Genomic DNA, 16,080 nt, shown 5'->3' on the forward strand with positions numbered 1-16,080 from the left:
AGACTTTTTCATCAGTCTATATTATAATGTTTATTTTATTAACAGTATTATTACGTTCAAAAATATTCACAATAAAACAAAAAGTAAAATAAACTATAAAAACTTTCAACTTTTTGCCAGTTGAATGTTTTTAATAAAAAGTCAAAGAAGTAAAATCTACTTGAAGTATTATGATTCTAACAATGCTTAAAGTAAATAAATCACATAAATTACATACAAAATTTGAAAACAACACTAGAGATAATAATAATACTAAATTTATTACCATTTTTTATGTAGTTTTATAAAATAGATGACCACAAAACATTGAGTACCCTAAAACATTATAATTTATTTACCCTAGTAACTATGATTATTCAACAGGAGTCAGCGATAAGCAGATGGTAAATTAGTACAACACTTTAGCAACAGAACTAGAAGAGGATGGGACCAGAATAGAGGTAAAAACAAAATCAATTAATGTGAAACACAACACTAACACCACAAGTGAGTAGTAATGAATATTCAAACACATTCTCACTAACTGAAATGGAAAACGACAATGTTGTGTTTTTATTGTACAAAATAGTGATATATCTTAAACTACTGATATTTACGTCTACTTAGTAGTGGATGTAAAATGTTCTCTTGTTCATTTCAAAAATAAAAAAAAGATATTACCTGTAATACAGTGTTAAGAGGAGTATAATTAAAATAAAGTGTTTTGATTACTAAAACAAATTACGTGTTTTTACAAAGAATATTGAATTGGACAAAGTCTGATTAGAGGCCTAGCTAAGAAATCCTATACTTTTAAAATAAGATTCAAGAAACACTTATGTAAATTTCCACAACCACTTCAAAGGAAGTGATAAATAAAAATAAGACTGGAAAAAATTCTACTTTCTATGCAACATTTTTAAATAGTATTATATGTATAAAATAATAATAATGAATATAAAATCGTAATTGTTATATTTGCATATATTTTAATTAAAAATATATCTCAGGACATATAAATAGGCCCTAATATATTAAATTTTTGGAGGCACACAGTTAATTGTAAAAATGTTAAAAGCTATGGATCAAAATAGTGAATTCCTGCCTAAAATATTTATCCATTTACTAAAATGAAAATTATTTATTGTTGTTTAATTTAATGTTTAGATAAAAGTAAAAATTTGTTAGATAAATGTTAATTATTGTTTCTCCCAAACTAGTAAATTTTCTCAAGACAATTTGTATTTGTAATAGATAAAATACACTATATGTTCAATGCTCTTATTCCTATATATAGAAAGAATTGTTACTGATTTTTTGTATCACTGAACGATGGCAAATGCCCGGAAAAATCCTGTTTCCATCTTACAAAAATCGATAAAACAATAACAAATGTCCATTAGAATCCTGTTATCTCTGATCTGTCATTAATTAGTTCAAATAAAAGAGATATTATATGATCAATGAATTGCTTAACCCTCCGAGTATTTGGATTTTTCATAGTCTGTACCAAACATTAGTCTACATCGTTTTCATCAACTGTTGTTTCCAACTTATGCATTGTTTGTTGTTGCTCAAATACGAACGTGTGAATTTCGCTATTTACAGTCTATTTTGTGCTTTTCTTTTTTACTATTTAGATTTATTATAAATTTTACAAGAAGAGCCTAAAAAACCTCACAAAACGGTTATGCATTTCACAAAATATGATGGACGCTCGAAAGGTTAATACTAGTTACAACACAGTTGGTTGCTTTTTAAAATTTTTTAACACTAATTAGATCACAGAATAAAAATCTTTAAAATAATCATTTAGACTTTAAAATGTTTGATTCTCAAAATTAAAGTGGTTTAAATAAACACATTCATAATTTCTTTCTCAATGTAATGTATATAATATTATAGTGTATTACAGTATGAATAACTATGCAAAATATTCTTAAAGAAAACTCTTGTTCTAAAAATTAGCTGTGAGTGGTTTTTCCAACATGGAAGTGATTTTAGAATACATATGTGGCAGTTTTGCCAGTTCTAAAGTTAATTCTATTTTAATTTTGCCAAGAAGATTTAATTTTTGAATTCTAGCTTTGAGAAGAGGTGTGGCACTAATAATGTTTGAGTACCGTATTTTATTATTATATTATTAATAAATTATATTTAGTAACATTTATGTAATGGATGTCTTGGGTGTGTCATAGTTCAATGTAAATATGTTCTATGACTTGTCTCCAGTCTACGATTGTGTGAACAAGAACTAAAAATAAATAAATAATTTTTTTGCTAATGCAATGTTATTTGAAGAGCAGAATAACTCTTACACAAAACATGAAATTAATTTAAGATCTTTGGCTAATCATAACATTTTAATTACTACAGAGCTCAATTTTGTATTAATTTGTTTTTAATTGGTCTAAATGACGTTCCAACAAAAATAATAAACATTTGGTTTTATTAACACACAGATTTACTTTTGGTATGAGAGAATTATTGGGAAATATTATCAGTTCTTTATTACAACATTAAGGCAAATCTACTGGTGGATTACAGATAGTGTATAAAAATGAAAAATAGAGAAAAAACATAAAAAATTTTCAAGTTTTTAACAAAAATACAGATTCATACAGTAAACATCATAGATTAACCAACCTTGCCTTTTTTTATTTCATGTTGTACTATTCTGATATATAATTAATTTTAAGATATAGCATAGGGACTTATATCTGATGAGAGACAAATTTATGATCAGAAGTTATTTAAGTTATTACTGGTTTGGACCCAGTACCATTTGACTGTTGTTTCATTTTATCAAAACATGTAAAATACATTAACTTTAATAGAGTTTTTGAAACATTTATTTAAGATGTAAAATACTAAAGTATTCTTTATCAAACAAAATGCTAAATGTATTTCATTGCCTTCAATTTAAGTTTTCCGAACATGCCCACAATAAAGTTCATAACAGTTTTGTAAATGATATCTCATTTCAGTTAAAATATTTAGAATAAATAGTTTTAGTTTAGTATAATTTTATTCAAGACAAAAATTTAACACCATCAATAAAATAAATAAACTTAACAATGCCTTTAGTAGAATTAAACTATTTTATTAAACTGAAAGAATTCGAAATGTTAGATAAATAAACTATATGCTATCCAACCTTCTGAAATATGTATGAGGAAAACTTTTGACAGATTAAAGTACACATGTTTTGTTTTTTATTGTGTCTATATCAGTTAAAAGGTGAAATACAATATTTATATTATTTGATGACAATTTAATTTCTGATATCCCAAACTAATTAAATTTATTAAAAAGTTAATTTTTTAATACTAAGGGACAAATGTAAGTATTATGATTATGTATTACACCTATTTGCAGATATTGTATTTTAGCATTGCCCACCAAAGAAGGGTCATCATAGTGCAGATTGAACCATCAAATTAGGGTGAAGAAATGGGATTTGAAAAAGGGGATTAGGGCTAGGATATTAAGAAAACAAGTTTTATTAAGAAAAAAATACTCTCTAAACAATTAGATTATTTTATTTGAGTGGCTTGTGCACCAAAAAAGTCGTTAAATATCAGGAGAACCAGCCTTTGAAGTTATGTCTATGTGCTCTACTTACAAAACACAATTTACATATACTAATAATGTACAAAATCATTTGGCATTGACATTGACTGTAGTGACTTGATAGCATTGAACTTTATAAAAGGTTTAGGTCTCATGTGTCGGCCACATAAGATCCAAACACAGCCACAGCGAGTTCTCTGAGGCAGCTTTAAACATCTTCGTAGGAGGATTAAAATGACTTCTATTGCTACGGGAAGTCTCCACAAAGATGTAGGTTTGAATAGTTTACCTACTGATCCCAAATGTGGGAGTTAGGTGAATTAAAAGGGTTGAGAATTGTGGGTTTCAGCTCCATTTCTACCACTCAAATCAGATTAGGATTGAGACATATTCTCAAAATGAAGTAAAGCCTGTGGTGAGCTAAGTATCCACTTCCAGTATAAAGACCGACACATATTTACTGTTGGGAGTAAAAACTAAATAGATTCCAGGTTGAACAGTAACCTCAGAGAACATCTATCAGATTCAATAGAAATTAATGTTTATTTTAAGGTATGTTACTTATTTGTCTAAATTTATTGTTTTATACTACACATAGTAATAATGTAAAGCCTATTATAAAACTGGGTGTTTCTGTAGAAAGACAAGTTTAATGATTTGTTATATAAAAAGTATTAATATGAGCATTAAAAATGTTTACACAATATTAGACTGGTTAGGATTTGAACATAATAGAAAGAAACATTATAGAAAATCTACTCCATGCCGAGAGCTGACAATACAAGATGAAGTCACTACAGGGCTACAAACCAGAGTTTAACTGCTCATTATATCTTAATACATTACTGCTGCCAACATGAAAAGTAAGTTCTAAGGACAATCACACTAAGGCCAATCCATGATACTTTACAAACAAAATCAAACATTGAAAAAAAGAATATGATGAAAATTACAACATTTAATAGTTGCTCTGATATTTGTTTTTTCAATTAAAGCTGATTAAAATAATAACCTTAGGAAAGAAGAAAGCATAGGAATAAATAAGAGTTCATATCTTGTGAGTTTTATCAACCTATATACAGGGTGGCGCATATGTTAGCTCCCCATAAATTGGGATATTTTGTTTTGATCAATCAATCAATCAATCAATAATACTTTAATCATAATCATAAAGAACAGATATAAGCGTCAAGTTACAGTAAGAAAGACAGGTAGAATAGAAAACCAGAATAAGATGGTTTACAAAGTGTTTTCTTCCGGTATTTTGTAGTCAATGCTGAGGAGTCCCTGAAGCATGTGTCATGAACTCGTCCATTGTGTAAATTGATTTATTGATTAGCCATTCTCGAAGTTGTCTTCTCATTGTAGCTGAATCTTGAGTCTTCAACTCGACAGGTAGAACATTAAATAGTTTTGCCCCTGCATATGAAGGCTTTTTTTTCAAACAAGGCAGTCCGGTGGGATTGAAGGATGAAATCGTCGGCATGGCGAGTTTGTCGCCCATGTATGTCTTTGTTTTTTGGTAACTTGAGTCTGCAGGCAAATAAAAAACAACTTCTAAAATATACAGGGATGTCACAGTTAAAATATTAAAGTTCTTAAAGACTTCACGACAGCTGTCAAGGGGTTGAAGGCTAGCCATTGTTCTAAGGGCTCTTTTTTGAAGGACCAAAATCCTATTTAAATTACTGCATGAACTGTTTCCCCATAAGATTATGCCATATCTGAATCTTTGATTCAAAGAGTGCAAAATAAGTGATCCTTGTTGCCTCAAATGTACTTGTAGCTTTCACTCTTTTTATGGCAAAAATAGCCGAGCTAAGTTGGTGGCACATCTCGTCAATGTGGTGGCTCCAAGACAGTTTTTCATCTAGAGTGACACCAAGGTGTTTAGTTGATAAGACACGTTTCCAACCCTGGAGTTTCGCAAACTGCATCGTCATGTCTTCCTAGAATTAACTGTTTTGTTTTGCACTCGTTGAAAACTAGATCATTGATCAGACAGTACTGTTGAGCCATATTAACAGATATGAAGGTGCTTATTTCAAGTTGCTCTATTAATTTGTTGCTAGATACAAGAACTGTGTCATCAGCATATATGACAGGATAAACTAAAGTGGTTTATATGGGATGGAAGATCTGATATAAATAAAAGAAACAGTACTGGGCCCATTACAGATCCTTGGGGCACTCCTCTGGTTATGGGTAGAGGAGAAGATATTCCAGTTTCTGTTTTTCCATTTAGAGTATGCTTGATGGATACTATTTGTTTTCGTCCGTTAAGTAGCTGCCAAACCAATTCAAAACAGAGTGCTTTATGCCCAATGAGCTCAACTTGCTTAAAAGTAGGCCGTGATCTAGACAATCAAAAGCTTTACTGAGATCAAGAAAGGTGCTTGTGACTGTGTTGCCTGCGGTCAATATTGTCAATTATGTGTTCGATTAGGTCTGTCAATGCTGTAATGGTTTGATTTACCCGCTAGAAAGCCGTGTTGTCTGTCAGGAATTAAGTGGTTTGTGCTAAGATGATCCATTAATCTGCTCAAAACTATTTTCTTTTTCTCCAAAACCTTTGAAACTGTTGGAACTAAAGAAATTGGCCTGTAGTTTTGAATCTCATATTTGCTTCCTTGTTTGTGTAGAGGAAACACCTTTGAGAGTCTCAATTTAGAAGGAAATACCCCTTGGCTCATTGATTTATTGATAACATCGGAAAGAGGATGGCAGAGTTCCAGTCTGCAAGATTTTAGGAGATTAGCTGAAACTTCATCTATTCCGGAAGACGTAGAAGATTTCAATTTGTTAATTGTGTTAAGTACTTCGTCAACATTTGCAGGTTGAAAGGATGAAATAGTGTTAGCTGTAAGGTCAGGTAGGCTATTAAGTGTTGTCCTTTGTTGGTAACTTTTATTTTTCTTTAAAGTTTTCTCTGCTATTGTAGCGAAATATTCATTGAAAATATTTGCCACCTCACCAATGTCGGAGACTGTTTCCAAGCCAGTGTTAATCTGCCATTCCTCCTCTTGAGGTGATTCTTTCGAAGGTCTTACTTTATTTATTGTTTCCCAGATTGCTTTGCTTTTATTAGAGGCTTGGTTAATATGTGCTTCATTTGTTTGTTTTTTTACTTCTTTCAACTTAAGGTCATATGTCTTCTTCTTTGCTGAGGCCCTTGATAGGTTGGTAACAATGTTAAGTTGGCAGCAAGACAGAGTAAGTTCATTGTTGTCTGTTCCAGTGGCTAGTGTAAAGTGACGATTTTTGCATCTGTTATTTGTTTGTATGTGTTTTAAAAATGTTTACAACTCAACAAGTTTACATCCTTCAGTTGTAGTAGAATCATAATAAAAATACTGCTATAATAATTGAAGAATTTAGTGGTAAATATCCAGGTGTCGCGATACCTACTCAACATTATATACGGAAGTTAAATACAAAATTTTAAAACACAGGAAGTGTTTTAAATGCCTCGAAGGTAGGTTGTCGACGATCAATTTGCAACGAAAAAAGCTGCGGACAGTTGCTCAAGCTTTTGTAACCAGTCCCAGTAAATTGACTCATAAGGTATCTGCTGAACTAGAAATATCAAGAAGAAGCGTACAAGAATGTTAAAACAATTACAATTTAAGCCATACCCCATCCATCTTTACTCCAAGCGCTTCATGAGGAAGATTCTGATGGGCGATTGGAATTCTGTGAGCCAATAATTATCCGCTCAGAGGTTGACCCAAATTTCTTGTGATCAATTTTGTGGTGTGATGAGGCATGTTTCAAACTAAATGGATGCGTTAATCAGTATAACTGTGTATAATGGTCGAATGTAAATCCTCATAACATAATCTAATCAGAACTCAATGTGCCTGGTGTTATGGCATGGGGAGGTATTTCGAGTACTGTACTAATTGGTCCTTATTTTCTTCAAAGAAATGTTGACTCAAGAAAGTTACTTACGGTTGTTGCAAGAAGTAATAGTTCCCAAGCTCAGAACCAATCCTGTTTTCAATATTCATTCGCTCATCTGGCAACAAGATGGATGGTGGATACCAGCACATTTTGGTATCCAAGTTCAATATTTTTTAAATAACACATTTAACGAATGGATTGGTTGTCGTGGTACATCAATTGGCCTGCGCGCTCCAATTGATTGGCCTGCGCACATGTTACCCCATATGATTTTTCACTGTGGGTTATTATAAAGGAGACTGTGTATGCTTATAAACCGCAAAATCTTGACGAACTCGGAAACCTAATTAGAAATGCATTTGAACTTGTTAATAATGATAAACCTATATTGCTAAAAATTTGTGATTCTGTTCTTAGTCTTTGTATGAAGTGTATATAAAATCAAGGTGGACATTTTGAACAACTGCTATAACATTGTATGGTAATATGTAAGTAATTTCATATAATGTATTTGTTTTCTTGCCTAATAGTGTTTTATTCAATTAACCTATAACGCTTTTAAATTTCTCTTCTTGGGAAACTGACATATGCGCCATCCTGTATAATATATAAAATGGCAGCAACAGATCTAGTAGCAGGAGTAACACTAGTATGAAGGTTAAACAAGCTCTTGTCTACCATGTTTGTCAAATTTTAAGACAATAGGTAACTGCCAAAAGGTTTTAGTCATCAAAGTTGATCATATCTGTAATATAAGATTGCTTGTCTATATGTCCAAAAAAGTGGAAAAAGTGTTTACATTCAAAAGAATATTTAAAAGTATTTTATAATGGTCAAGTTCTAAATAAGTCTTTAATACCAAAATATAATTTTAAATATACCTGAATTATTAAAATGTATTTATCCTTAAGCAGAAACCAAATCTGATCTACAACCATATATGCTGGTTATTGCTACAGTTTTTTGTGTTATTTTTTTATTTTAAAGACTTTTCTTGTGCCAGTGCCCATGGTTCATTGACCTGTGTAAGGATATTACCTAGTAGAAAAAAGAGATGATTTGGTACAGTACAGGTGAACATTAATGACTAATTGTCTCTGACAAGTTTCACCTCATAACATAATGATATTCCAAAACATCAATTTTACCAAAGGTTTAGTCAGGCACTACATCTAAATCATGGCCTAAAGTTCAAACTGTTGTACGGTGCGACCACTGGATATAATTGTACAGCGGGAAGAGGGGAGTGTATACGGGGAGGGATTAATTTAGATCCAAGAAATAGAGGAAGGTGACCTATGTACGAGGGTCGTCCAGAAAGTAAAGAACGTTTTGTTATAATTCAATAAAAACAAAAGATAAGAGCATGAAAAAATATTTATAAATACTTATAAACTTACTCTATTTTTCTACAAAATCGCCGGAACTGTCAAGGCACTTGTTGTAGCGTGGCACCAGTTTTTCTATACCGACGTTATACTGTTCTGCCGCCAAGGAATGAAGCCACGTTTTTACTCCTTCTTTGAGGTCTTCGTCACCCAAAAAGTTTTTCCGCCTAAAAACACTTTCAACTTTGGAAACAAGTGATAGTCACTCGGAGCCAGATCTGGACTATACGGAGGGTGTCCGAAGATTTGCCATTTGAAAGAATTGAGTTCTGCTTTGGTTCGTGCACTGCAATGAGGCCGAGCATTGTCGTGGATCAGCACCACTTTCGACGACAGCATTCCGCGTCGTTTGTTCTGAATAGCGCGGCGAAGCCGATGCAAGGTCTCGATGTAGGCCTCTGAGTTGATTGTTTCGCCTCTCGGCATGAACTCCACATGGATTTAGGCCTTTTCGGTCCCAAAAAAAACTGATGCCATCAATTTCCTGGTGTTCAAATTTGGTTTTTCTTTCCTGTTTTTTGTTGGTGAATTTGAGTGAGTGATGCCATTCCATTGACTGGAGCTTTGTCACCGTAAACTGCCTTATTTTGCCTATAAATTTCAATAGGTCGAACATTCTGTGCATTCAGAAACCGTATCACACTACGCAGTTCACACTTGGCGGGATTTTCAATTAACGCCGCCATTTTAAACTTTCACAGGAGACGCAAACGTGACCTCACGGTCCCGCTACTCAGCTCACACTGAGGCAGAAGGTGTGGCTAACGAACAAGCTATCTACCGCGGTGGTGGGTGAACTGCGCCGCCCGTGATGCGCAATCGTTCTTTACTTTCTGGACGACCCTCGTATATAAAGGAAGGAAGTGAGCATTTTTGATTTATATTTAAAAATACAGAAAAATAACAAAATTTTAATCAATACTACCTAAAAATGACCAATATTACTGGGCACACATGAGCCATCATTCTTTTAGTAATACAGACACTATAGATTCATTACCAAATAAATATTAAAATCTAAAATAGTATTCCTGAAAGAACAGAAGTTTAATCAACAAAATAGGAATTTAATATTTATTAGGCGTATTTGTGGAAAAAATTTTACATTTTGGAAAAAAAGTGGAATAGTTTTGAGTTAAAATAATAATATTATTCCTGAGATTGCAGGCTATTATATCTGTGAGTTATTAATGAGTTTGAACTGAAAAAATTGGACAAACTCATTACATATGAGAATCAGAGAGTATCATCTCAATGCACTCATTGTTCCAAGGCTACCATACACATATTATTTAGAAGGCTTTGTTAAATAAGTTTTGGGAAAATTCATATATTTGTACTTTGTTCATAAAACCATTGCCCCTGAATGTTACACACCATCCATTACCCTAATGTCTTGTACATGCACTCTCAGCCCTAATTGTCAGGCTGGCCTGTAATCATCTAATGTGTTCTCATTGTGATCGCTTTTATTAATCCTGATTAAATTTGGTTAATTTAATTACATATGTTTATAAGAAAATGAGTTCAAATACTTGTACTTATGAAATATTAAAGCTAAGTTTTAAATGAATATGGCTGTATTAAAAGCATAATTTCAATACTTTATAACATCACACTTATCGTTTGTTTAAAGCTTGTTATTGACAATGGATGAAGGGATAGTAGGATTTTGAACATTTGCCATTGTTATATGTTACAAAAAAGCATAACACACCATTTTGAGGAATAAAAATTTACCCTCTTCTTCAGGGGTAAATAAACTAAATGAGCAGCAATGAACTGCCACTCAAAGATACAAATGTAAATGATACGTGGTAGGCCAATGGTAAGATGTGTTTGTGCTCTTGACTCCTGTGCAGTCACATTTCTTGGGTTCATTCTTTCCAGTCTGGACTTTATGGTGTTAGTCTACCAGGTGTTATTTATACCTTTGAATGGCAGTCTATTGCCTAAGTTATTAGTTTTTTAATGAATTAGTGTTTTACACCTGAAGAGAGGGTATATTTCAATTCTCAAAACGTAGTGTTATACTTTTTTGTAGCATATAATGATGGAAAATGTCCAAAATCCTACTGTTACACTTATACCGTGTTTAGACTATTTACTTTTTCATGGACAGAGCATATTCTATACAATTACATCAATACGTTAAAAAAAAATTAAAAAAGTAGCTTATGTACAGGTTTTTGATACCAGTTTATGACTCAGGTTAGGCAGGTAATAGGGAATCTCACAGCTAGCTACAAGATTTCTGGTAAAGGTTGATAACCCTCAGGGACCAGGGTTCTCTGAACAGAGTACATATTTTGTGGTACAGATAATTATATACCTGTAGGTTTATAAGATAATGGATCAATGGAGTAACAGTATCTTGACCAAAGTTTATTATTTATTTTTTATATTTTTAGTGTTATGGTCATTTTTATAAATGTACATTAAATACAAGTTTCTGTGAGTTACCATTTGTTGTGGTGGGATAGTAAGAACACTGAATAATTTAAATTCAATATAAGAAAGTAATATTCCAGATTTCTTATGGTAAACTTACATCAATATTCTCAGACAATGTATCAGTCATTGGTGTTAGTGTTCATATTTGATATTTTTCTTGTTTGTGTATAAAAATACCATTAATAGTGACATAATTGTTCCATCTGTCATTACATTTTTGTCAAAAAGGTTTAGTATCAATTAATCAATAAACTTTACATGATTTTTAAAAGTAATTATACATTTTAAATTAAACGTACTTATATTAATTATTAAAAATATGAATGTTACTTATTTAGAGAAATTAAAATATTTGTTCATGATTATTTTAATTATTTCTTTTTATCTTTCTTTATTTAAATTCAGTATTACAACGTTATATTTTCAAAATCATTTTATGTATGTATTTAAAACAGATTGGGATTACTTTTGTGACAAAATTATAACTTAGTGCACTTAATCTTTGAAAAATATCCATAGCATTGCTTGATATTTTAAAATTTATACTGCTTAAAGCAATTCAAATATAACTTTGAGAAGATATTAGCTAAATATTTCCAAAACTATTACAGAGTACAGCAAAATATAAAATGTGATAAGAGTATTCCAAAACAAAACCTAGTTTACTAACTAAATATTAGCATTTTTAAATGAGATTTTAACTACAGTCCTATGAAAATAATAAATCGGTTATATAATACCAGTACAAGATGGGTATAATATATATCTCACTAACAAAGAAATTATAATAAATTCATCAGAAAATTACACAGATGGCAATGGAAATATCAAAATGAACAAAAGAAGCCAACATCAATTAATGGAAAAGTAATTTTACCTGTGTGACTGGATTCTCCCCAGGCCTGTACACGACATTGTGTAGAGGGCGCTTGCGGCCAACATAGTTGACACAGACGAACTCAAGGAGGCTCGCGTAAATGAAACACATGCAGACACCGTCCCAGACGTTCATCGCTGTCAGGTTGGAGACCACCGGCAGAGTAGAGCGAAAACCATTGGAGGTTGTGAAAAAGTTGAGCATCGTTGTTACACCTGTAAATTTGTTCATACTATAACTATATATTAAGATTAATAAAATTAGTTATACTTCAATAATTTAAAATACTATCCTATAGTGTATTTTGTGTAGACTTATAGTATGTATACAATCTCCACATTACATACCCAATCCTCAACCTCCTAGGCCTATTAAAAAGAATCACATACTTAAAATTAATTGGCTCATTAAAATATAATTCCTGTTTGTAAATAATTTTTGAAGAGCAGATTCCAGTAGGAGGAATGTAAACTGCACTGTAAAGTTATATGCCATGAATTACAGGCAACATAACTTATTAAAGCTTTGTAGACAACAAATTTAGCTTGGAAGTTAAAGCGTATGGGTTAATTATGGTAATTGTTTATAATCTCCTAATATCCAATGGCAAGAAACTGTTTTTTCTTTTTAATCATACTGTCATATATGTTGGCGACATTAGTATACATAATAACCAGTGTTGGTAAGTGTCTGATGATGAAAAATGCATAATTTTAGTTGATTGGGCCATTAATAGCAACTTTCGTTTGTATCCAATGTGAAAAATAGCAGCACACTTTTCAATCCGATGACATCGAGGATATTCACCTGATCCATGCACTTGTTCCTGTGTTTGGTTCAAACATCATTACCGGTTTGGTAAAAGCTCTTTGGTGCTCATATTGGTGAGAATATAGATTCCCATTGTAAGATATTTTGCATGGCCTAGGTTAAATTTCAGTCAGCCAATAAGGGAGAGGGTGAAGTCAGAATGCAAGGATTTCATCTTCCACTTTCAAGAGATATCTACAAAAGGCAGCAGACAAGATACATACTAGGATTGATAAAATAGTTAGCAGGTTCAAGTTGGGGAGAGCATGAACATCTTGTGAACATCAAGCCCTAGTTTGGGTAAAGTGTTTATGTGAAAGAAGTTGGTTTTCCTTAAAAACTTTTTTTCTAAACTTAAAAGGTGTTTACAAACAAGAGAATAATTTTATATAATAATTAGTCTATGATTGAAACATTATTCTGTGGTTCTTGCCTTTTAAAACGTTTTATAATACCTTCTTATACTTCCAAGAATTCTCCTTATTTTATGTGAAGAATATGATACAAAAAATATGATTATTATTATCTTTAATGCAAATACAAATCTCATGAAGCCAAAATACTTAATACATAAGTATTTATTTGTATTAAGTAATAAGTATTTATTTATCAATTATAGAAGATAACTTAAATATGTAGGCCACCAACAATTCAAAGCCATTTTCAACACTTTTTGCCAGTTGTATTCATTAACACTTGAAACTATGGCCAGGATTTTATATTTAATATTAACAGTTCAAGTTTATGTTTTATAGATGCTAAAATGTTTATGTTTGGAATTTTGTTAGTAAAAGAGAAGCTATCAGGATTGTTCTTGAAATGATAGTTACAAATTGATAATTTAACTAAAATGCTTTTACATCATACTCTTACATAAAATATAACCCAATTTTCCAGTTTATCTGTAATGGGTAATTTGGTATACTGCCACTCTTTAAGACCTGCCAGCACATCATGAAAACCTTTTTACTTAGTGAGCTGTGAGGAAGTGGATATGGAAAGTAGAACAAGTGTGGTTCTAGCCAAAACTGTATTAGAAAAAAGTTCTTAACAATGAGGTACTAAATTTTAAATTATTATGGCAGACAGTGGAGGTGACATACCGGCTTATTAAATAATTGATTGTAGTATATCACATTGCTTCATTGGAGTATAACTTGAAGAACCTTTTAAAACATTTTAAGCAATTCCAATTTGATTTGCTTGCGGTTTGATATTTTTCTAAGAAACATATTCAGTCATACCACTATAAACTATACAATAAAGTAAATATAAAAAAAACTTCTATCATCTCTTTAAAAAACATCAAAATGAAATGCTTGAAGTGTAACAAAGTTATACATATATTACAAGCAATAACATGTTTCACACAGTTTTAATCTGTTGACAAGTGTATCAAGGGATAACCAAATAAGTGCCTTAGGGCAGAGTTTCCCAAAGTGTGCTAGGTGCGCCACCGTTGTCTACCAAAGAGTCTAAACGTCATCATACTATAATACAGTGCGGACCAGTCTGTGCACGCGGCTTTGGAGTTACTACCCCCTCTTCCCCCTGCCGAACCTTACTTACTGGCCCAGCCGGCCGGTTGCACAAACAAAACAACTAGGCAAGGTCAGACAACAGAGCTTTGCATCTCGGTACGTCATTCTGTTCTTGGAACCCGTTGCTAGGCAACGGAACTACTCTAGGGAAGTGATAGCATGACCGGTGGGATGCGCGTGAGGAGTGGAGGAGTTGAGCGCGTGGGGGCACAATCTAAAGTAGGGGAGTGAATACGGTGCTACTAACCCTACTGAGAGTTTTTGGCTCCCGGCTCATAGTGGTGGCAGGAGCCGAATATTGTAGTGTTTGCCAACATTTCTAGACCCTTATGTTCTTACTTACAACGGTGGTCTTTTATGATGAGCAATTTAGTATAGGAGACCTTGAGAATATTTGAACATTTCTAGACTCTTTTGAAGTTACGGCGACGGACTTTTATGATGTGGAATTCAATACAGGAAATCTTGGAAATATTGGGACCGGATGTACGTGATCTTAACAATGACAATGTTTTGCCGAAATTGTGTTCATAGCTCACCCTTCTTAATGAGTTCGCAGTAGAGATACCTGGTGGTAAGAAAGGGTTCTCATAAATTGGGAAAGGGTAGGAATTTATATTATTCTTGATCTCCAACGACGACAACAGTTCAGAATTGTAATTGTTACACTTTGTTAGCCATTAAAATTTAATTTATCATATACTAACCGTGTAAGCTTCAGGATTTACGATAGTAGATACATCTATACACTACAAAATTTTCAACTGACATAGCATAGCTGCTAAATTAAAAACTAATATAAAACTGGTTAAACTAATTTGTCAATATGCACAGTAGAATAAGAAAAAACTCAGTTTTATCTAGCAACTTGTATCAAGTTAATTTAATGATGTATACTTAAAATAACAATAACGCCAACGATCCACACGCAATAGTTAACATAACAAAACCCCGTTGTCGATGAAAATTATTTATTGTTCTTCGAACTACACCCAAATCAAAATTGTCTAGATTACTTTTAGTATGTTTGCGTTTTCTTACTTTGTTGGGCGTACTAAAAGAATTGCCAATTGGACTTATTTGTTTTCCTCCTTCAAAATTCGTCTCAGCGTACTTTCAGAAATTCCAGTTGCCTCTACGACACGCTGTTGAAATTTCTTCAAATTTATAAGTGTGTTGGTTTCTGCTTCCCGTTTTATAAAATGGGAAGCACTTCTCTTGCTTGGCCGTGTATAACCTTTCTACCTCCAATTTTACTTTTTACATTAAAATCCATCTCAAACTCTTTACTTAAAACGTAATGAGCACAACGCAATTAATTCACAAATTGTATTACAACTCGTGAATTGGCACAAGCGAATGTTTTTTTGGGCGGCACGTATAGAAGACTGGAGACCGAAGTTCACAAGGCTAAATACGGCAACAGACTGAGCCGCTCCACCCCCCACCACTTTAGTTCCGTTTTTGCCTACGGCGCATCTCGAAGTCACCGGTCATGCTATAAATTCTCTACTATACCTTCGTGTATTTTCGAAAATGGTCGTACGTTCCCGGC

At 32.5% G+C, this 16,080-nt stretch overlaps 1 protein-coding gene across 9 annotated transcripts in view; it reads right to left on the minus strand.

Moving 5' to 3' along the window:
• The window catches only part of LOC124369750 (glutamate-gated chloride channel), a 645,135-nt gene that overhangs the window by 63,989 nt on the left and 565,066 nt on the right, over positions 1–16,080 (minus strand). For all 9 annotated transcript variants that reach the window (XM_046827827.1, XM_046827822.1, XM_046827823.1 and 6 more), the window contains one exon: positions 12,175–12,389. In XM_046827827.1, coding sequence (XP_046683783.1) covers positions 12,175–12,389 — 215 coding nt within the window. The remainder of the gene's footprint in view (positions 1–12,174; positions 12,390–16,080) is intronic.

This window comes from Homalodisca vitripennis, chromosome X, assembly GCF_021130785.1.
Source record: "Homalodisca vitripennis isolate AUS2020 chromosome X, UT_GWSS_2.1, whole genome shotgun sequence".
In the NCBI taxonomy this organism is placed as follows: Eukaryota; Metazoa; Arthropoda; class Insecta; order Hemiptera; family Cicadellidae; genus Homalodisca; species Homalodisca vitripennis.